Here is a 22,868-nt window from a genome sequence, read left to right on the forward strand (position 1 = left end):
CCCAGCCATTCTGGGAGGCTCCCAACAGAATATTAAAAACACGATTAACATCAAACATTAAAAACTTCCCTAAACATGTCTGAACTTGGCAAACTTCAATTAATTTAAATCCTGGGTGAGGAATCTGTGGTCCAAATATTGTTGGACTACAACTCCCATTATCCCTGACCACTGGCCATGCTAGTTGGGGCTGATGGGAATCAAGTCAAACAACATCTAGAGGGTCACAGGGCCCTCACAGTTTAAACACTGGTTTGCTCAAACAAGCCAGGATCAAATCATTATTTTATGTCCCTGGCTTGTTTGAGCAAACCAGAGTTTAAACTAACCAGCCCCCCCCCCCCCCGTTCAAATGTAACAGGGAACTCTGGTTAGTTTAAAAGTGGAATTTTCCAATCTCCTTGTGGCTGCGCTAGAAGAGATGACAGGAGGGAGGAGCAAATGTAACACTAAAGTTTTATGTCAAGTCCAAATTGGGCCTCCCTCATCCTACATGAGGAAGTAGGGCGAACAGAAGAGAGCAGGGCCACATAAACCCTTAACAAGATTTAAGGTTCCTGGCGAGGAACAAAAAATTCTTAAAGGAAAAAAAGGAGCGAGCTGATCCACCATCAAGTGGGATACCATCCTGCCTGCTAACTTCATTTTGTGCCACTACCAAAGTTTCACAGCTTGAGTCACAGAACAAATTATGTAGACAACTTTAATTTTCACATTTATTTATATACACTGGGATTCTTCAGCAGAGATAAACAAGTCTCACAATGCAAGTAGTACACAGCACCTCCCATACATTCATCTCCGCTGGCCTTTTAAAAATAGTAGTATCCCCCGTCTTATACTAAGCGTCAGCACAACCAGTAGGCCAGCAACACTGGGCATCCGGGAACAGCTACTGCTTCTACACGTTACATAGGATTGGGGGGGTGAATGGTCTTGAATCCATTCAAACTTTTCCTCAAACCAACAACAACCAAAAATAAGTTATTTCAGTGAGCAATCTACCTTTGCCCTCCCAAAAAAAGAAAAAGAAAAAGAAGAAGAATGAGAACCAAGCTGGAGTCTAGACAAGGACATGTGTGTAGACATCAAAGAAGCTCATTTCCTGGAAATCCCCCTCGAAGGAGTAAATAACTGCACTGATGAAGGGAGAAGTAGGAGATGCTTATCCATCAGATATATACAGTTTACACTTCCCCTCCTTTTGGGGAAGGCTGGGCGGAGGTTGGGGGGGGGGGGGAGAGGAACAGAAAATAAAGTGCAACCAGAAACCTCATCACAGTGTTAAATAAAGGATTCACGTAACAGGTGGCTGGACCCTTGTCTTCAGCCTGGACACCAGACCAGGTCCTCCAATGTCATGCTCGTTCATGATAGCTGGCTGAAGGAGGGGTCAGTCTTAAAAGGACAGAAGCAAAGACAGCTGTGTGCGTGAAAAGGCATCTCTTTGAGAATAAAGGTTTATCTGGACAGATAAACAGAACTGCTGTCAGACAGTCTCTTAGGGGCGTGGGATGTTCTTAGGACTTCAGTGGAGCTTGCTCAGTCAGATTGCGCACTTCTTCCAGGAACTGCTTGGGAGTCAGGATGTGGGATGAGCCTGTGTAGCAGAGAAGAAAAGTTGGCAGGGCAACCTTAGAGGAGTCCATCACAGATCACATGTGTGCGATATGATTCTGCAGATCACACTGAGCAAACAGGCCCACATGTTAAGAAGCTGCTGCGCTCTGTCAGCACCTAGCTCATCATTACTTGATACCTCCCACATGACGGACTTCTGGACAGGAATGCTGCCGCTGCTCTATATCTCAATCTACAACTGGTTTCTCCAGCCATGGTTTGAAGAAGAATGTAGCAAACAACCTTCCCAGGTCCATGCCAACAGTTGGGAGAAGATTTTACCCAAAGAGCTTCAGGACACACAAGTGATTCTCAACAAATCCATGTAGTGAAAGTTGGCAATATATAGGTTGGCATCAAAAAGCTGCTGCCACAAGCAGCCACACCTGCCAGGGCAACCCCTCTCTAGCGAAGAACTTTATCTTAAGCCAGAAATAATTCATTTGTAGAAGCATTACATCTCCCCATTGCATCAATAATGATAATAATAATAATGATGATGATGATGATGATGTTTATATGTATACTACTTTTAACCCCGAAGCCCCCATTGCTAGAAGAGTGCATTGTCAAGTTCCAGAAAACCCGTCTGAATTTGCTTTCTGCTCTCTGTGTTCCAATATATGTTGCAAGGAACACCAGGAAAATTCCTGAATCATTTACTTGCCTACGAATGGTTTCCAGCCTAAAGAGTGACCTGTGCCCTAGACACGCCCCTCACCAGCACACTTACCAATTAGCACCTCCCACTTTCCATCCGTGGCATCAGTGACTTCATAGGCACAGCGCATTTCCGACATGGTAACTCCCCCCAGTACAAACAGGATGAGGCGGGGTCCTGTCCGGTACTCGGTGGCTGTCTTGGTCTTGTGCCAATGACCAAAGCGAGCACTGAGGGGGAAAAGATGTTATGTGAGCACAGGGCACCAGCTGCAAGAAGACTGTCAAGTTAAGTACATGCCAGCTAGCAAAGCAGTTTTTCTCTCTGTGCTGGGCCTGCTGCTTCCGGAAAGGATGGCTCCTGCACAGTCTCAGCCCAGGGAACAAGCAACATATTGCTCCAGCGGCTATGTGAGTTAGAGTTAAGAATGAGAAAAGGAAACCTTAAAAAGAGCTTCTACAAAAAATAAAATAAAATAAATCAAACACAGCAGGAAAGGGAAACATAACACACATGGAGTTTTATTTGGAAAAAAAAGCACCAGCAGAAAAAAAAGCACCAGCAGTTTCAGATGCAGTTCTCTTGTTCTTTCATGGTGTATTGGGTCCTGTATCATACTTTGGCATCATAGAACTACGAGGTTTGATGTGACTCATCACAGCGCTATGAGGTTCGGCACCACAAAATAGTGCCTGTTCAATCTCTTTCACCTTGCAACCACCACCCAATCCTGCTGCACAAACACTCGTGTATAGGGTTTATCCCTCTCTCTTACCCCTCCCTGCAGCCCCTCCAGACAAATTTAGGCACCATCACCCCCTTCTTTGCCTTTGCCTGGAGAAAAATAATCCCTACTGCATACTCTGCAGCTGTAGAATTCTCATGTTGTGCCTTATAAAGGAAGAGATATTGTCCACCAATAAGTCTCAGGAAGATAAACACACACACACACACACTTTTTAAAAGGCTTTTCCTTGGTTCATTTCTCACTTGGTTTAGATTTATTTATGGCCTTTCGTTCCCTTAAAAGGGGGGGGGGGCTTGAAATAAAACATTTGGAATGTAGATGCAAGCCCTGGAATTGTGTGTTTGTGGAGACCTGGGAAACGGGTGGGATAGAGAAAGGAGGCATCACAAAATACTTCCACTTTTCCTTACCTCACAGCAGCTTGTGAGGAGGGGCCTGGGGCTGGGCAAGACACGTAAGGCCACAACTTCTTGTCCAGCTTGTCCTCGATGACGTCCTGTGAAAACATGAACAAAGGAGAAAAGATATTTCTTTCTTCTCAGTTCTGCTGGAAATAATAAGCTGCAGGGCTCATTCCACTGTTCAACTTGACTATGTATTTGGGGTGGGGGTTGGCTTGTTAACAAGCCAAAGCATAAAGGTGAATTATTCAGCACCCCTGAGGAAAACAACAAGGGTTGATTTCCACCAGGCAGTTACCACAACATTGGTCAACATTACAGAAGGCGTGGCATAACACCACAGAAAATGGCACAGGGCAGATAATATAAGGCATGCTGAACTATCACCACTTATTTGCTACTCCAAAATCCCTCCTCTGTGGCAGAAATACTATCAGAATCTCTTTCCCCCATCCCTCTAAGCATTACTCACAACCAAACCACTCCAGCAGCTCAGAGGCACATGGGCCTGGGCTATACAACAACACGGGAATGCTTCATAATGAGGACTTTCAGATTAATCCTTTGTTGACTTTTTACGGTGGGAGCTTAATGTTTTGTGCAGCCCAGCTCACAGAGCTACGTGGAGTTGGCTGGGGCGAAAGGCTCCTTTGATTGGATTTAACTATCAGATTGAAGCTGGATCAATGGGCAGTACCAAGATGAATCGTCAGGGTAATAGCATCCTTGTCAGCCAAGGGCAGCCTGGCCCAAGTGAAGGAATGCAAGCCACCCCCACCCCACCCCATGGCCTGCATGATTCAGAGTGACCACAGCAAAAGTTAAACAAGGACAAACACATACAGGAGCCCCCAAAACAAGACAAAATGTTAGGCTGGCCACATTCTCAGACCAGAAGTGGGGAAGGAATGGGAGACGGCAAGGACCTAGCACACTGTAAACGTGTTACTCATGGTAGTCACAAGAAAGGGCAAAACAGGTCCAGGTGACTAATATGGAGAGACTGCACCACAGGCCCTGCCTTAGAATGCTTTCAGTTGGTACTACTCTTTTGTGGGGGGAATCAAGTGAACCCCACCAAAATGGGCAGCTCTCTTGCTGCTCTAGAGGGACCGAACAGGATATGCAAGCCATCTGCATAATTGGTTCCCAGTCTGGGGAGACAGAAGGGGAAAAGAAAGGAACAGATACCTGCCTTTCCCAAGGTACATTCCATGTTCCTGGATGTGCACTGTAGTGCCCAACTGGGAGCATGAAACTGTTTGAAATGTTGAAGGGTATCCATGCTGGGCTGGCCTTGATTTTTTGCCCTGTGCTCTACATCTTGATAGCCTCACCTCCAAAGGGGCCTCTCTTATACAACTGCTCTGCCTCCAAAGGGAGTGGTGCCCCCCCTGTGGAATGCCCTCCCACCAGATGTCAAAGAAAACAACAACTACCAGACTTTTAGAAGACATCTGAAGGCAGCCCTGTTTAGGGAAGCTTTTAATGTTTGCTGTATTACAGTATTTTAATATTTTTTTGGAAGCCGCCCAGAGTGGCTGGCGAAGCCCAGCCAGATGGGCAGGGTATAAATAAATTATTATTAATTATTATTATTATTATTATTATTATTATTATCTCTGCAGTGAAGTCCCCCAGGACTTCTGAGGCAGTTGGCATAAAGAGACCCTCTCCTTTCCTGTAGCATTTCCGACCTTCCCCACCCCACCCTAACCCTTGTCTGTGTACCTCCATGACATCCTTAAGAAAAGGAATCCACCGGGAGAGCTGGTAGGTAGGCTCCAGTCGCACTTTCCTTATAGGTTTCATGTGTGCACCAATGTCCTGTGAGGTGAGGAATCAGTGAAACAAAATAAATTAAAGTTGAAAGTCAGCTGCACTGGAGGAGGGGAGTGGAAAGAGATTCAGGAATGAGCAACTGCTTACCAAACAGGCTCCAGCTGGTTTGGCCAAAGAGACAGGCAAAGAGGCAAAAGAGAAAAATAACAAAGCAGAATGAGATAGATGGACAGACAGACAGACAGACAGACAGATGGAAGGGCTTCCCTCCCTCTGGAGAGCCACCTTATCAGGAAACCCAGAAGTTACTTCCCGAAAGACCAAGAACTGCCTTGACTCTCAAAGAACACCGGCAACAGCAGAAGCACAACCTGACCCAGCCATAACAGCTTAGGCCAGCCTTCAACTGGGGCTTTCCAGACGTTGCCGAATACCACTCCCATCATCTAGATGGGCTGGCACCAATGGAATCTGGAGTCCAACAACATCTAGAAGGCACCACATTGGGCACCAGGTTGGGGGAAGCTGGCCCAGCCGCAAGCCACCTGCAAAGAGATTGCAACAAAGAATGGGACTGCGATACCTCTGGCATGATGGCGGCTCCCAGGCAGTGCATGTTGTAGAGGATGTCCCTGTCCTGCTGTATGTTGGCATGCTGGATGAGCTTGGTGAGGTTCTCCTCATTGATGCCTATGCAGAGAGAACGCGGCTCAGAAAAACAGAACTCCAGGATGCTAGATGTGGCCCTCAGGGTCACGCCAGCACCTGCCCCAAGCAGCTGTACATAAGATATATGTACCAACCCACTTGTGCTGCTGGGTGCTGAGAAAGAGCCCAACAATAGTCCCATGAACCCATGCCTCAGTTTTTCTCAAGGCAACAGCGGCAAAACTCAAACCACATCTTGGGAGGAAAGCGGCTGGGTGGCAGGCCTCAGTCTAGATGAAAGCTGCCCTTCCTTTCCTCAGATCAGGCCTTTGCCCTGGGCCTCCGTGGACGATGCAATGGAGGAGAAGAAGTGGACAAGGGAGTACCGTTCTGGAGGAGGATGCAGAGCAGGATGATGCGGATCTTATCCAATGCGGCCACGTTGGTGTCCAGGACAATCGGCACAATAGTCTTCATAGGGTTTTTGATTTTCTCTCCATCAACATCTGTACCCGTGGCTAAGTCCTGGAGGCAGAGAAGACATCCATCAAGCCCCTTCTGCGTGGCTGCTCTCATGGAGCCATCTCCCAAGATCACAGGACAGCATTACTCAAGAAAGAAGGGGAGATTGTCCATTGCTCTTTGTGTCTGTCCATGGCCTGAGCTCTGAGTGAGCAAAGTTGGAGGGGAGGTAAGGCTATCCAGCCCCTCCTACATTGCTCCAGACTCTTTAACATGCTCACCTGCTCCACGCCGCACAACCTCTCCACTGTGCCCTTGAAGGAATTCATGCAGTCCTCTGCCAGGTGCAGATGTGTGGAATACTGCAGGGTGAAGGAGGTGGGGAACGGGGGGGGGGAGGGGTAGGATAATGATTACTTCCTCAGCCAATCAGTCTTTGACCATCCCTTCTCCTTGCCTCAAAGTGCAACCTCAATGGGCAAGCAGCAATCTCTGGGGGCTCCTTTACTGGATGGGATGCAACAGAGCACCTCTTATGTAAGCGAAGGCTTCTAGCTTTTAGGTTCTATTTAGTTTCATGTTTGTTTTAATGTTTGCATTATACTGTAGGTCGCTTTGAGTCCACTTTTTGTTTTAAAAAGTGACTAGTAAGAACAACAAACAAACAAACAAACAAACAAACCAAGAAATATAAAAATACTGCTCTTCTAAAAGAACAAGCAGCATATCTGTAAGTCCCAAGGTGCCGATTTTGAACTCTGAAGCCTCAAGCAAACATCTTAGGTATTTTTAAGGACTGTCTCCTTCCATGTGAGGCTGCCATGCTTTGGTCTTCTGGGGAGGCCCTGCTCCATGTTGGCGCTGCCATCCAGTTGCTCTCTCCTAGCCTTCCAAAGCCAGGTAGAAGCAATTAAAAACAATTTGGAAATGTAATGATATACTTCTGGTATTTTCATTCCTGCTAATTGTTGCTGAATGGTTTCTGGATTTTTAAAAAATCTGTTTCTTACTTCCATGAGAGGTAGATGCTCTGAGAGTGGAAAGGTGGTGGTGGTGGTGAGAATAGAATATTCAAAGCAAAATGACAGTCCTGGTGCCTTGCATCTGTTACCTTGTGCAGTTCTTTCTGGTACTGGGGCATCTTCTTCAGGATCTGAGACAGGTCTTTAATGTTGGCCTAGAAAGGGAAATGGAGAGACCAGCAATGCCAAGATCAGGTGGCATCAGAGATATGGACCAAAAACATCTTTCCCTACACTAAGAGGATCTGCAGGCTGGGGGATCCCAACTCAGTCAACTCTTACCCAACCCCATGTACCCTGGAGCTTCCAGCCAGCAACACTTGAGATCTCCATGAAAGTGAACATGAAAACTCCAAGTGGTGGGGAGTTTCAGCTAAGCATCTCCAGCCTTGGTAAGTTGCTGGATGGGACACTTCCAGGGAGCCTCTCTGAACTCCCCAGGGGAAGAACAGCTAGAAGAGTAACACATAGGCATCAGCCTAGCAGCCTCACCTTGTCCGTAGTGAGTCTCTTGCTCTCACAGAAGGTCCGCAGGAGCTCAGTCACTTTCCTGTGGAAGGAAGTCACATTCATGGCCTGCTCTGGAATGGGCTCTCTGAAGAGCTACAGCCAAACAGAAGGCAAGCAGAAGGGCCATAGCTCAGGGGCAGGGCATCTGCTTCACATGCAGAAGGTCCCAAGGTCAATCCCCAACATGACAGGACTGGGACAGACCGCTACCTGAAACCCTGGGGAGCTGCTGCCAATCAGTGTACACAATAGGGCTAGAGGGACCCAATGATCTGATTCAGTATAAGGCAGCTACCGATGTTCCTAACAACTCGCAGAGAACTGACTCTCAGCCTCTGCAATAAACAGCAGTGCTCCATGCAAGCTGCAAAAGTCAGAACTCCCTACAGCAGAAGGGATGTTAATATTAGGGGCAGCAGCAGCGCCGGGGTAGGAAGACTGTATTTCCTATTGCCACCTGATTCAGTCTGGCTGCAGACATAAGTTGTAACCCAAGTGGACCTAGGAAGTGAGGCAACAGCTATCAAAATAATTGATTCAGACACATCTGGGATGGATTACTTCCAGCAACCAGGAAGCAGAGCGCGTATGTGTGTCTGCGCGCACACACAAACAAGTTCTCACTTGGAGACATCGGCAATGTGCATATGGCGCAGATCCACCCACAGGTCATCGTCCTCATCCAGCAGTACCACTTTTTCTCGTGAGTCGCTGATGCCTGTGGATTCATACCTGGCAGGGTTGAGGAAAGGCAAGAGTGAAAAAAGGCTTTGGTAAGGCACACATGGCTGCTGCCTGAGCAAAGAGGCATTCTCCCCCTCCAGGGATTTCTACCTTTGCATTCTTGCCACCACAGCCACCACCACCACTGGACCTCACCTATATGTATCATTCTCAATGGTGAGCAGGTCATAGGCCATGGCCTGCAAGGTGAGCTCATGGAGAAGCGGAGATACCAGGTCACAGCTGCGGTCTACAATCAAAAGCTGAGAGCGAGATTTGTCAGGACCCTGAGAAGAGTGGAAGAGGGAAGGGGAGGAGAGAGATTAGCAGCCATTTGAGGCCAGCACCAAGCAGCCCAGAAGGAAAGGCTGTGTGCTCCAGTTCCCTGGGCCTCGCGCCTCCTCCCTCCCCACCCCATAAACCTGCCTGCTGCACTAGCTACCAGTTGCGTGCAACCTCTCCAGCAAGCTCAGGGCAGAGGGCATGGTCAGAAATGCAATTATTAAAATGTACCAAATCCCTTCCCAATTGGCAGTGCACAATCCCATTAGTGCAGAGATGACTCAAAACATGTTGGGCTGTGGACGCTGCGAAGGAAAGAAGCCGTCACTGTGAGCCACAGACCTGCCTGTTATCTGGGGTAGAAATTCTGCCTCTGGTGCTCTTTTACAAAAGTTATTTAGGGTTTGCTTGGACAACGGGGACTGCCTATAAATTCTTTCACAGATGTCTACTAGAAGTCAGCTTGGATGAGGCCAAATTTGCAAGTTAAAAAAGGAGACACTGCATTCCAAAGTATTTAGGCTGCCTTGATGACAGGAAAAAATCTATATATGAATGCAGTGGCAAGCAGCAGCTTGGGAGCTAAAAACAAACTATCCAAAATTGCAGCCCAAGTCAGGCTTTCAAATCCCAGCACTAAGTCTCATTTCCCAGCAATGTTCAAGCCTAGTCAGAATGAGCACAGGAATGTGCCTTTACACATTTGTGCAGTACATTCCAATGCCAGCAGGTGGCCACACAAACACATAGCAGTATCCTATAGATGCTCTTTTCAGATGGATCAAGAAACACTGCAGACAAGGAAGATAACACAGAGAAAGGGTAGCCTGTGTTGTGCTCCCCAGGTGTTGTTGGACTGTAGGTCCCAACATCGCTGCCCACTGGCTGGACCTGATAAGAGTTGGCAGTCCAATAACACCTGAAGGGCACCCCCTGGGTTAAAGGCACTTGAAGTACCTTTGTTGAGGTCACACCTCCTTCAGAAGCTACACTTTCAAGGCTACCCTCAGTCTTCTCAAAACAGTAGAACTATTGCTGATCGTGGGCAGTACCTCTTGTTCCCTGCCCTGTGAGATAATTATTGTTTGAGGGCAAAGCTGCTTCAAAGCAAATTGTTTCCTGCAACTAGCACTGCAGTAGCACATCCTTTGGGCTGGAGGAGTTGGCTCCATCAATGCAATGGGAACATAATGGATGATTTCTGTGACATCAGCTGGAAGTGAGCCAAAAGTCCCTTTCCCTCTTATGCACACAATTTTGAAATCCCCAGAACATGAAGTTGGCCTTAATTCCTGCTAACATAACATTGCCTGACATACCTGTGGAAAACAACTATTTCCAGCAAGCGAGACCAATCCTGGTCTGCCCCCTTTCTTTATAAATGGGGATTCGAATATCATTGCAAGGGAGCCAACTTGGTGTTCTGGTCTCTAATTCCCATCAGTCCCAGCCAGCACAGCCCAACCACCAGGGATGATGGGAATTGTAGTCCATCATCATCTAGAGGGCACCCTGGCCTAGAACTACTGCAGCAACACCAGAAAGAAATGGGACTCAAAGCCAGAGGGAAATGCCCTGTTTGGAAGTCATCTTGCACAGGACATCTTAGCCTTCCTACAGTGAGGTTCCCTAAAATGGAACATTTCCGTGCCAAACTAAATGATGGATGAGGGAAACATGTGAACCATCTCTCTAGGTATTTTGCTTCGTTCACCTTTTTTTGAAATGAAATACGGCAGCGGGAGGCCTGATCAGAGCAGCACTTTGTGTATACACTTGTGCAACTGTGTGTGCTTTAACCCTTTCCCTGTAGACCATTTTTTGGGATCATCATACACATGTCTCCTTAGTGTCTTTTTCACTCATGAGAAAAAAACAAGGTTGTGGAGAGCAGTGAAGAAAGATGGCCCGTGGGGAAGGGGCTAAAGCACCCATGCACTTGTACACACACAGCCCCTGTTGCGATAAAATTCACAGCCTCCCCCTGCTGTGTTTTAGTTTTAATATCAAACGGAAATAAAATGATGGGGAACTTTTTGCCCATCTACTTTGGTTCTTAGTACATGTCTAAACTCTCACAGGCAGCCTCTGCAAGAGCACATCTTGTGGGTGTTTGGCAAGACACTCGGCATCCAGTTAAACGGAACATGCTAGCCATCAAGGGCAGGGCTTGGAGGAGATGAAGGCAGTGGAGTGGTCAGGCTTCACACCGAATTGTCCACCCGTGAATTAGTCACAAAGCTGAAGGCCAGTCATCAGCCACCCTGCCCCAACTTAGGCACAGCCCAGGTTGTTTTTCATCTCTGCGTGGAGGAAGGTCACTTCTGCATTCTCCTGCACTTCAAGGGAGTTTCCCCAGATCTCTCCTCAAGTCATCATACTCACGCTCTTCTAGTGAAATGCTGCAGGGCTTTCTGAAATTGTATCAGAACAGCTGACCTCCCACTACCTCGGCCTCTTGCTCTAGCTCCAGAGGCTGTGGCAAAAACGCTGGGATCGCTCACCTCTCCCATGGTGGGGTTGTCCGCTTTGAAGGCATTCAGTTTTGCCAACACTGCATGGGCCAACAGGCAGCATTCTTCAGAGCCACTACAACAAAACATCAACAGGGTAAGGCTATAGAGGAGCACTGCTTCCTGCGCTGGATATGGCAACCAGGCGAGGTCTTGAGCCAGTTATTTCATCAACAGATAAGAACCCCGGTTCTCACCCCCTCTCTCTGTAGTAGAACTGGCACCTGGCAGTGAACCCACATCCAGAGCAGGTGGCCAAGGATTCTTTACCATTCCAACAATAAGTTGCAGGACACTTCCTCACTCCATAACACAGCCTTCCCCAACCTGGTGCTCTTCTGATGTTTTGGAGTACTGTGCTGATGGGAATGTACTCCAAAACTTCAGGAAAACAGGATTCCAGGAAAAGCTGGTGTAATGAATAGTTGGGTTATCTCTCATAGTAACTCCTAATATAAGACCCCCACCAACTTCTCTGCAAAGTATTATGGCCTGTTATGCTTCTGTCCACATCCTCCTGGTATCGCAAGTTCCCCGTCCCTTCCCTCCCACTCCTCAGTATGCAGTGGTACTGACTTCCTGTAGCGTATCGAAGGGTACTCCTTGAGGGTATCGCATAATGTGGCAATTTGCTCTGCCATTCTTTCTAAGTGATTGTTCTTATCCTCCCTGCAGTAAGGGCTAAAGAGATGGTGGAAACTCTGGGGGCTGTCCAGGGTGTACACCTAGAAAGAGAAAAAATGGGAGAAAGGGAATAATACACTAGTGGTCTGTTAGGAAGCCACTGGGAACCTACACCATGCTCTAGCAATGCTCTTTCACAACAATCTGCCAGAAAAACCACAGAAAGGCCCCTTTCCCAAGAAATATCTTTCTGAAAATAGCCTCTCCCTGGATTACTGTGTTTGAAAACATCACCTCCTACGCTGTATGTCAACGGGTGCAAACATGACAGGGCAACCTGTATCTTAAAATCCATCTCATCATAATCTCATAATCCAGGACATCACACGATCATCACTGGGGCAAGAGCTAATGGTTATTTGTGAACTCTGAACGTGCAACACTTTTAAGGTCATTAAAAGTTGCTGGGTTCTTGGTTCTCTGAAGCCTCTGAAGTGCTGTAATAGGTCCTGGGCCTATACAGGCCTCCAATTGGCATCCTTCCCTCAAGCTCTTTGGGGCTCTCATTCATCACCTGTACAGGGACTATCTAGCACAAGACAGACTCATCTGGCAACTTGCTTGAGGTGATGAGAGCATATTAAGCTCTATAGCAGCTGCAAGATGATTTGATGAAAGGCGAGGAATAATTGCTAAACCTCAGTTCCCTTTTCTTTGTAAACTTTTAACTTCTGGTTAACCTTTTAATAAAATAGCTATAGTTTAAAAAAGAAAAGAAAATTTTATACGAGTTGCCTGTTAACCCACCCATCCACCCAAATCTAGTCCTGCACCCCAATACTGAGAATGAACTATGAGATGATTCACTTGCAGCAGAAGTGAACATCAGAGGTATACTTGACCGACAGTATTAGGCAAGATGCTATTCTCAATAGTTTGGCAGAATAATTAAAATATAAATTCTCTTGCTAGTCCCTACTAGCTGAAATGGTCGCTTAAGTGACAGTCTGATACTTTTTCTGCAATTACTTAGCAGCTAAGGTTCCATTATCAGAGCAGGCACAGCACGCATCCAGCCACACGGAGGAATCCAAGCTACAAGCGGTCCTCAACTTTAAGCAGATATGGCTTCTTCCATCCTTCCCCAACCTGGTGCCCTCCACATGTGGTTGGATTCCAACTCCCTTCAGTACCAGCTAGCATGGGCAATGGTCAGGGATGATGGGAACTGTAGTCCAAGGACAACTGCAGCACACCAGGTTGGGTAAGTCTGATTTACCCAGCTGGATTGTTCCTTTCCAGCTACTAAGATGTGGCCAAAGTATAAACTCCTGAGGGAGGTCTGAGGGATATACATCACACACCTCAAGAAATCTCAACTGCAAGGCTGCCACCTCAAATTTTGTACAGCCTCTGCAGAAAGCTCCCACACAAGAATTCCTGCGCGTGGTGCCACATGTTCTTAACAATGGCAACATCCCTCATGCAAAACGTTACAATGACAGAGCCGCTGCCCCTCCATTTGCAAGCAATTCTAGTCCACAGTCTGCTCATCCGTCTCCTCACCTGTGATTCATAGGGAAGGAAGGCAACATTTATTTCCTTCAGTGTTTTGATGGCTTTGGTGATTCGCGACTTGCCGAGCTCATTGAAGAGGTTCTCGGGGCAGGCTGAAAGTCAAGGAGGAGGAGGCAGGAATTACTCTGATCTTCCCCATTTTCCTCACCAAACTAACTGCACAGCAAGTTTCCTTAGGTAACAGCCCCCCACCCCACCCCACTCCGACAGCTACCAAGGCAGGAAAACAAAGGGTTGCAGTGTGACATGTGGGTCCAGAACTGGAGGCCACCCTGAGCAGTGCTGGTCAGCGTCTTCCTTTACTTCTGCCCAATGCTGACTAGAAAACTCATGGGAAGTTCCAAGAAGCTCACAAATAGGGCACTGAGAAGGACTGAGACTTCTCCTCTTCAAGCAGAAGCATCAACTTCTCTCCAAGCCATGGGACACGGGAGGCTCAGGGACATACTTTTGGAGTCTTCCAAAATGCACATGCTCACTGGGGCCAAAACACATTGAACCCTGTTGATAATACGTCAAGCAACAGTTTGTGCTTCAGAGCACAGTCCAAAACCTACAGGTACGAGTGGAATTTGTGGCAGGAAGGCCTTCAGGTAGGCCAGCAAGGCCCTCGATGACCAGAAAAGCCACGGGACTGAAGCCAAATCTCTCAGTAGGATTATGGAGTGTTCCTCTAACCCACCATCTGCTCATCTCTCTCCCTTCCCAGAACAAGCCTTGACCAGGCCTTCCTGTTTGATTAGGAGCAGGCCCTGAACTTACTGTCAGTGAAGAAGACGTGGGCAGCCTTGTATGTGAAGGTGGGAGTGGATTTGAAGTCGTTTATCAGAGCATGCACAGACTGCAGAAGGAAAATGGATTATTAGCAACAGCTATATCTGCATTTGAGCTTCCACCACTACCTTCCCTCACCTTGGTTTCACAAACAGGGATACTCCAGCCATACCAGGAATACTTAAATTGGACAGATTTCTGGGAGGAGCAGATTTCCTGGCCTACGGGAATTATATGGAACCCACAGGGGCTTCAGGAAACAGCGGCAGCCAGCCAGTGACACCTGCCCCACTTGCCCCCAGTTCTTCCCACCAACTTCCTCCCTTCCTAAGGGCCACATGTAGAAATAAGGAACTGGGTGACTATTGTGGGATTTCCCCTCTATCAAGTGGCATCTGGAGGATCTCGCCAATTCAGTGTCTGACCAAGTATGCAGAGATTAAGGACCTACCGTCTCAATGGGGCTGATCAAGTAGATTGCTTCCAGGCTGGGGAGGGGCTCTCTGCGCTTGTTAATGTCTTCAATAACTGGAGAGAGGAAATGTATTTGAGATGTCTGAATTTTGGAAGGGAAAGAAAGAAAGAAAGAAAGAAAGAAAGAAAGAAAGAAAGAGGATGGAGGGGAACAATGACACCAGATTCACTGACTTGACTAAAAGCATGAAGGTGCCAAGAGGAGGAGGTTTCTATTTTGTTCCAGGATTATACTATGCAGCAACTTGCAGATCCACCTTACTTTCAACTGATACACATATAATTCATTGGAATGGAAGGGAGGTGTCAGTGCCAGAGAGACGATAGGAGCATTTCTCAAAGTGGTATAAGCCTCTGATTAAAACAGGATTAAAACAGAGCATACAAGGCTCTTGCTCAAGTACTCACTTGTGATTCCTTCAGCCAAAAGGTCTGACATCTTAAAACAAGATGAGAGAATGCGGGTGCTTGGATGATCCATAACAAGTACCTGCAGGGACAAAGAGGGGAGGAACGCTGGGAGTGAACACAAATCTGGTGGTCCACAAGGAAGCCATTTTTAACTGAGAAGAAGAGAGATTTTCTAAAAATTAAAATAATAATCACACCACTAAAAAGGCAGCATGGCAGAATCATGCTTGCTCCATTCCATTTCTTCCTGTGCTCTAGAATTATCAATCCACCTATCCTGTCCCACCCAATTACATTCTAAGCTATTAACGCTCTGCTTTCTTTCTAAAAATGAGCATGGAAAACTTTCAATTCTTACATATTCTGAGGGCGAAAGTGGCCCCAGCATAGAGTAGCTAATGCAATGGAGTTGGAGGATCCACTGTGGACTACTGGAGATATATTTTGCTTGTAAAAAGGTCTGCTGGCTAAAGCATTCCAAAGAGAGGACAATTGAGTGAATTAACCTTACGCAGAATCCCCGCCAGCTCTTACATTCAGGATTATGGGAGCATCAGATTGTTTTCCAGGGCAGAGGTGGGGAACTGGTGGCTCTCCAAATGGGGTTGGACTCAAGATCCCATTAATCGCAGCCAGCATGGCTGAGGATGATGGGAGTTGGAGTCCAATAATATATGGAACGCATGGGTTCCCCATCTCTGTTCTAGGTGCTAAAGACCTTTTCACTTGTACCAAAGAAAGCTCTACAAAACATATCAATTCAGGATGTACTGAGTCTCATAAACCAGCTTCCTGATGTTTGTGGTGTGGGGAGGGGATAACTCCCAGGTCTGCTTTCTAACCCTTACAAGATTTTCAGCTGCTACAACACATAATCAGACAAAGCAAAAAGGGATCTCTTTCTCTCTCTCAGTCTATTTGCAGTCTACAGGGGCAACAGAGAGATCCAATACTTTCCCTTTCTGGAGGAAGAAATCAGAAAAGAATTAGAAGTCAACTCTACAGAAATCACAACAAGCCCTTGGAGAACCAGTGGAGCAAAGCTTATTCCAATAACCTCTTTGGTCTGTTGACAGCCAGTAATTTCATGGCTGACCTGGCAACGCACCCTCTTATGTCAGCAAAAGTTATGGGGAGTTCTAGGAATGGTAATTGCCACGGAAGACACAGGGAACACATGGCCCAAATAATAACAACACACTTGCTACAGTGCAGTTTAAGTGTGGACAGCAATGGTCTGACTGAATTAAGCAACTTTGCAGTGCCCAGTAGAAATGCAGGCAATTTTTATTAGTAGGCTGAGAGATCACTGATCTGTAGGCAATAGGAACCCTGTAGTCAGACTATGTGTAGCTCACCCCACACATGCAGTGCTCTGAGCTGCAGCAACCATTTTTACCTTCCATTCTCCTTCCTTCTTCATGCTGCGGATGACATCGTTCAATATCTCTGAAAGGTGAAGGAAAGCTCTGAATTAGCACCGAGGCAACTACTAGATGCAATTAGAATAACTGGCTGACTCCTGTGCTGGAGAGTGATAAGCAATGCCTCTGACCGCCCCAGTGTAGACATCTTCTGTCACTTTCAATAAGCAGAGTCTAACTTTACTGTCCACACAAGACAAAGTGGGAATGCATCTGTTCTGATTCACATGCCCTGTGGGGGAGCCCTCCAAGCAGCAGTTTTTAAGGCACTAGGAGACCTGTACCCCTAACCTGGTGAAGCAGTTAGCTTCCAGGTTTTGGAGGAGCAGGGGAAAGAAGTGGAGTGAGTAGGAACATAGGTGTCTGCCCTGAATAGTATCAGACCATGGCTCCATCTAGCTATCTACATATATTAGCTGGGAAAAGCTCTCAAGACAGGTCTCTTTCTCAGCTCAACCTGTGGACTGAACCTGGGATCTTTTGCATGCAGAGCATATGCTCTTCCCACAGAGCAACTGCCTTCCTCATTTCAGACTGTCTGAGACCAGGGTATTTAAGAAAATGGCCTACTCCCATATTGTCATGTCAGGTGAACCAGGGGAATGGGGCGGCATCTACCAGGGGCTGGACCTTTTCAGTGCTGGTGCTTCAAGTATGGCAATTTGCCCCCTTATCAGCCCAGCTTGTGTCATATTTAACATCATTTAGACACCAGGTGGTTTGGAAAAGTTTGCTGCCATTAGAAGATACAGCGGTACCTCGAGCTACATACGCTTCAGGTTACAGACTCCAATACCCAGAAAAAGTACCTCGGGTTAAGAACTTTGCTTCAGGATGAGAACAGAAATTGTGCTCCGGCGGCACGGCGGCAGCAGGAGGCCCCATTAGCTAAAGTGGTGCTTCAGGTTATGAATAGTTTCAAGTTAAGAACAGACCTCCAGAATGAATTACTGCATTTTTCGCTCTATAAGACACACTTCCCCCCTCCTAAAAAGTAAGAGGAAATGTGTGTGTGTCTTATGGAGTGAATGCAGGCTGCACAGCTCTCGCTGAAGCCAGGAGAGCAAGAGGGATTGGTGCGTACCGATCCCTCTTGCTCTCCTGGCTTCAGGGATAGCCCCTTCCGTTTCTCCTCCCGCTTTTCTGGAGAGGCGCTGCGCAGAGAGGGAGAGAATATTTTTTTTCTTGTTCTCCTCTAAAACTAGGTGCGTCTTATGGTTGGGTGCATCTTATAGAGCGAAAAATACGGTAAGTTCTTAACCCGAGGTACCACTGTAGTGCTTAATTGCTGCTTTATCACTGTATTAAGCACACACCATACTTTGAAAACATTTTATTCAAAATCTGGGTCTGAAATGTTTTAAAGTGATCGGATGAGTCCCCTAACACGACATTTCCACTTTATGAATGGGACAGAAGTCAGGCGCATTAGTCATCAGGAAATTAAACAGGCGCTTCTCTCTAATTGGAACACACTCTGCATTCTCCCTCATTAAGTGTTCAGTTGGTAACTAATATTTTTTTTAAAAAACAACAACTACCAAGAGCCTTGATGCTGAACCAAGAACTGCAGGTGTTCACACTTCTTCAAAAGTTATACTTTGGGGTCATCAGTGGGAGAGAAGCAAGGCTCACTACAGATAGTTTACTAGCAATAAAGATAACAAATCATGAGCTTGACTGCTCTCTACAGAGGACTGGCAGGTGGAGAGCCAACAATGCCCAGAACTGCAATGTCAATACATCTTAGTTGTGCTCCAGCACTGCTCACCAGATATAGGTAGTTTTTAAGCAAGATTCACTAAGGGCTGATTCATACATTACAGGCACAGTGTGGTGGTTGATTACCTCTGCCTGGAACCTACACTGCTCTGGTGATGTCTGAGCAAACAAACCTGAGTGGGTGGAGGTAGATCACAGTCTCCAAGGCCAAATGGAGAGATGGAGGGGACTGGCAGACCTACAGGCCAAAGTTTGTTCTCACTGCTGTAGACCATGGATGGGGAAACTGTACCCCATCTAGATACTGTTGGACTACTCTAGCTATGCTGGCTGGGGCTGATGCAAGCCGCAACCCAACTCTTCCTGGAGGGCCACTCATTTTTCACCCCTGATCTAGGCAATAGCCAGTCAGACAAAGTGAGGGGCAGACCCACTCTTTTGGTAAAGGGTCACTGCCAGCCTAAGAGCATGTGATGATCCCCGAGATAAAATGGGGTCAACCCTCTGAGCCAGACAAGCTAAAAACAAAAACGGGTCAAAGTTTTCTAGGATCAGCTATGTGATAAATGCTGCTGACGAACACAGGTTACAGTCATAAGGCATAAGGAAGTGATGTCCTCAGTGGGGAGGTAGCCTGCACAAAAAGACAGAAAACATAAAATGCTTCTTCTGCAGTAAAATGATCTTCAGTACTCCAGTTCAACTGACCTTATCCCACACCGTATCTCCCTCATTGCAACACACTAGTTCATCCATGGCATGGGGAAGGGGGACAAGAGCAAACAGTTCCATTTTCTAAACTTACTCTGATCTCTAATAAACTGACAAGTCTCCCTTGGGAGGTTGTGGACTCTCTTTCCTTGGAGGTTTTAAAGCAGAATTTGGATTGTCATCTGTCATGGATACCCGGAGAGTCACGTTTTAGACATAAAAAAAAAAAGATTGTCCAGGATTTTAACTGGTTTTGTATCTACTGCTTTTTTGTATTTTTAATGTTACTATGATTATTGTTTTTGTTCCTGATGTTTTTGATCTGTTTTATATTTGCTTTATGGTTCTCTTTTGCAGGCTATCTTGAAAATCTAGATTAATAAAATTATTTTAAAAAAATAATGGATGCTTTATCTGAGATTCCTGCATTGCAGGGGGTTGGACTAGATGACTCTTGAGGTCCCTTCCAACTCTACAATTCTATGATTCTAAGTGGCAGAAGTTTCCCCCCGGATTAACCAAAAGCGCTTCCTGTCTTAGCAACTGCACACCAGTTTAAATCAGATCTCATGAGCTGTAATGCTGATAAACCTGATGATTCACTCAAAATCTAAACCCAAAATTGAATTAATGGATGGGAATGAGATATGGTATCCTTTCTTTCTGACAATCTCTCTCTCTCTCTCTCTCTCTCTCTCTCTCTCCCTTTCTGTGTGTGTGTGTGTGTGTACATAGTTCATCTGGGGTACTAAATCCAAGACGCCTGAAACCGATGCCTCTGAATTAGTGTCACATGTTAATAGCGAGTGCTAAGTCTTTTTAAATTAGACACTCAAGGTGCTTTGAATGCTCCACGTACCCAGCCCAAAACCACATAAATGAACATAAACACTGTAACTGGACAGGTCGAATTAAAAAGAGTAACTGGTAATACTTGTTTAAAAGAGTTGTGACAATGAGCAGGGAAGAAAACAAGGCTATAAAACTACCAGCTGTGACAAAGTGAAAATTCTTTGGAGGAATCCAGCTGCCAAACTAGAGCACTGACTAAGAAAAGGCAGTGAAAAGTACACAAGGGAGCAACCAAGTCAGAAAGACCCTGGATATGCCACCGGCCACATTACCATAGACAATACAAATAAAATGGTTCTGCCTCAGAAACCATTCATGTTTTTTAAAAAACAAAAAACCCAGGCATATATTAGGGGCTGTGCCTCTGCTTGCTCTGCTCTCCAGCTCCCTACCATTCCTGCCACATTAACTCTATGGAGCTTCCCCTTCCCATCCCATGCAACTATTAACCTTGCTTGTCCCCTTCCCAGCCACATTTCTAAAGCCACTTTTCTATTCCACAGCCTTGTTTTGCACCCCTTTTCACCTTCACCCCCATGTCTATGCCTCCTCTCTCCTTTCCTTTGTGCAACCCCACTTGCATGGTAAATTCATGTATTTTCCTCTTCCCACACATTGAAATTACTAAGCATCCATTTCATCCTTTGCTCAATTATGAACCCAACATTCCCTCCTATTCTTCAGATCCTTTCATGTCCCTGCTTTCATCTTCAAACCCTTTTCCCGTGCCGCCTCCTCCTTCCTTTTTCTTTTGTTTTGCAAGCCCCCTTTCCACCTCCACTGCTTTTACTCCCTTCTCTTCCTTCTCCTCAATTTCTCAATTTTCCCTTGCGCACAGGACACCCCCCCAAATTTCCGTGCCTCCTCATCTCTCCTATTCTGCAGCCCCTTTGCGCACACAGTCCATGCTGTATCTTTAAAATGAACAGAATCATAACAGCAAGTCTGTCAGGGCTCATCCACACTTCTTTTTGTGCTGAGTTTCTAGGTACAGTCATACCTCATTTTACGTCTGCTTCATGTTACGTTCTTTCAGGTTACGTCCCGAGGCGACCCGGAAGTACCAGAAAGGGTTACTTCTGGGTTTTGCCGCTCGCGCATGCACAGACGCGCAAAATGACGTCATGCGCATGCACAGAAGCGGAGAATCGCAACCCACGCATACACAGACGCGCCGCTGTGAGTTGCGCTCTTTTCATGTTGCAAACAGGTCTCCGGAACGGATCCCGTTCGCAACCAGAGGTACCACTGTACAGGTCTGGGCTTCACAGGTCTATGTTTGAGTGTGGTGTTTGTGTGTGTCCCAGTGCTTCCACCTGCGTTTTATTGCTGAATCGAAGTGGCGGTGGGTATGGCAGACTATTTTAGAACGCTGGTTATGAGCTCCATGTTCTGAGCAGGACAATGCCATAACACTTCAGGAGGGGCAAGCCTGGGCAGCGGGCAAGAGCTGAAAATGAGCAACACAGAAGGCATACACAGCTGGAGAGACTTCACTATTTGGATAAGCTGTGGGTGGTCTGTTTCATGCCCCAGGTCAGTGGACTATGTGCGTGTGAATCACAATATTGGTGTTATGAAGACAAGAGGCTCAGGGCAGCCAAGGGGCTAGAGCGACAGTGTGAAAAAGCAAATCACTTTGGACAATTCCTATCAGCACTGGGTGAGAAGACTAGGCCAGTGAACAGTTGGGGGGGGAGCATCTGGTAATGGAGGGGGTGTGTGGGGAGTGCCGAAATTTAACACAAGCAAATGCATATTAGGATCAACTATCTATGTCGACCTTGCGGCTAGGTAATTTGACTTTGGATACAATTATCTACTGTTTATTCATCTCATCTATATTGTGCATCTAATAATACGCCACAGGAATTGTCATTTAATCAACTACTTTGGTATTTGCTACTGATTAGAATGTCTGCTGAGAAATACAATCCTTTAAGTGCGTTTCAGGCTTGTAAAAATAATAATTTCATTTCGTTTCATGACTAATGCTTCTTTCCTGACAAGAAGCTAAAACTCTTCTTGGGTTTTTGACACTATATGAGCTCACAGGACCTGCTTCAGATTCTGTTGTCTTCCCCCATGGTCTGCAAAGTATGCCCCTGCTCCAAACGTGAATCCCAAAACGTGGCACTCTCCCTTTGCAAGATGAGGTCCATGACACCCAACCCCGGGCATCCTATATATTAAGAAGTGCCCTCAACATGGGACTTTCTGGCAACAGATTGGCCCTCTCGACTTCAGGACCGTACTGTAAGGTAGCATGGATCAGATGCAGGATGGAAAAGCAAAGAAGGTGACTCCCCAAAACTAATCCGCCCTTCACCCTTGCCCTTTATTTTTAACTACGTCACATATGTCTCTTACTATTCTTGAAGAGACAATGCAAGTTACAACCAAAATCATAGCAAGCCCTTGTGATACTAATTGTACATGTCAGAGAAATTCCCATGAGCAATCCTCTTTCAAACTATCTTCTATGCAAGAGACAAACTGCCCATTGCACACAAAATGTTTCTGGTAAAGCAGGGAGGGAGGCATTCCTAACGAGGAAGCAATGGGTGGGGTGCTTAACCCTTTCCCCACTGGCCACTTCCCCCTCTGAAATTCACTCCTCATCCGTTTCCTTTCCTCAGGGTTCAAAACACGGGTAAACACATACTTGCAACCTTATGGCTGGGAAGAGGAGAGAGGGAACAGATGTAGGAGGGGGCCTGGAGTAGAAAAATGACCAATTCTCTTCTCCCTGGGAGACACCTGTCAGATAATACTAGGAATATTATTAATATTTTAGAAAAACTGCAAGTTAACATCAATACCAAAGCTGTTTTAATATTTGTAGATGCAGAGAAAGCGTTTGACAATATTTCTTGGAGTTTTATGAAGAAAAACTTGCAGGGGATGGGGGTAGGCCAAAGTTTTG

The 22,868-nt window shown here is 46.3% G+C and overlaps 1 protein-coding gene across 1 annotated transcript in view; it reads right to left on the reverse strand.

Annotated features, from left to right (window-relative positions):
- Window positions 1-702: 702 nt before the first annotated feature.
- The window catches only part of STXBP2 (syntaxin binding protein 2), a 40,707-nt gene continuing 18,541 nt past the window's right edge, over window positions 703-22,868 (reverse strand). The window contains exons 2-19 of the mRNA XM_080996186.1: window positions 16,633-16,682; window positions 15,231-15,312; window positions 14,800-14,876; window positions 14,337-14,415; window positions 13,563-13,666; window positions 11,949-12,097; window positions 11,364-11,448; window positions 8,734-8,864; window positions 8,479-8,586; window positions 7,837-7,894; window positions 7,434-7,499; window positions 6,604-6,684; window positions 6,247-6,385; window positions 5,796-5,902; window positions 5,162-5,257; window positions 3,440-3,525; window positions 2,354-2,511; window positions 703-1,600 (exon numbers count right to left, since the gene is read on the reverse strand). Of these exons, the coding sequence (XP_080852312.1) occupies window positions 1,521-1,600; window positions 2,354-2,511; window positions 3,440-3,525; window positions 5,162-5,257; window positions 5,796-5,902; window positions 6,247-6,385; window positions 6,604-6,684; window positions 7,434-7,499; window positions 7,837-7,894; window positions 8,479-8,586; window positions 8,734-8,864; window positions 11,364-11,448; window positions 11,949-12,097; window positions 13,563-13,666; window positions 14,337-14,415; window positions 14,800-14,876; window positions 15,231-15,312; window positions 16,633-16,682 (1,736 nt within the window). The 3' untranslated portion in view covers window positions 703-1,520. The remainder of the gene's footprint in view (window positions 1,601-2,353; window positions 2,512-3,439; window positions 3,526-5,161; window positions 5,258-5,795; window positions 5,903-6,246; window positions 6,386-6,603; window positions 6,685-7,433; window positions 7,500-7,836; window positions 7,895-8,478; window positions 8,587-8,733; window positions 8,865-11,363; window positions 11,449-11,948; window positions 12,098-13,562; window positions 13,667-14,336; window positions 14,416-14,799; window positions 14,877-15,230; window positions 15,313-16,632; window positions 16,683-22,868) is intronic.

This window comes from Podarcis pityusensis (assembly GCF_964106645.2).
Source record: "Podarcis pityusensis genome assembly, chromosome: 2".
Lineage (NCBI taxonomy): Eukaryota > Metazoa > Chordata > Lepidosauria > Squamata > Lacertidae > Podarcis > Podarcis pityusensis.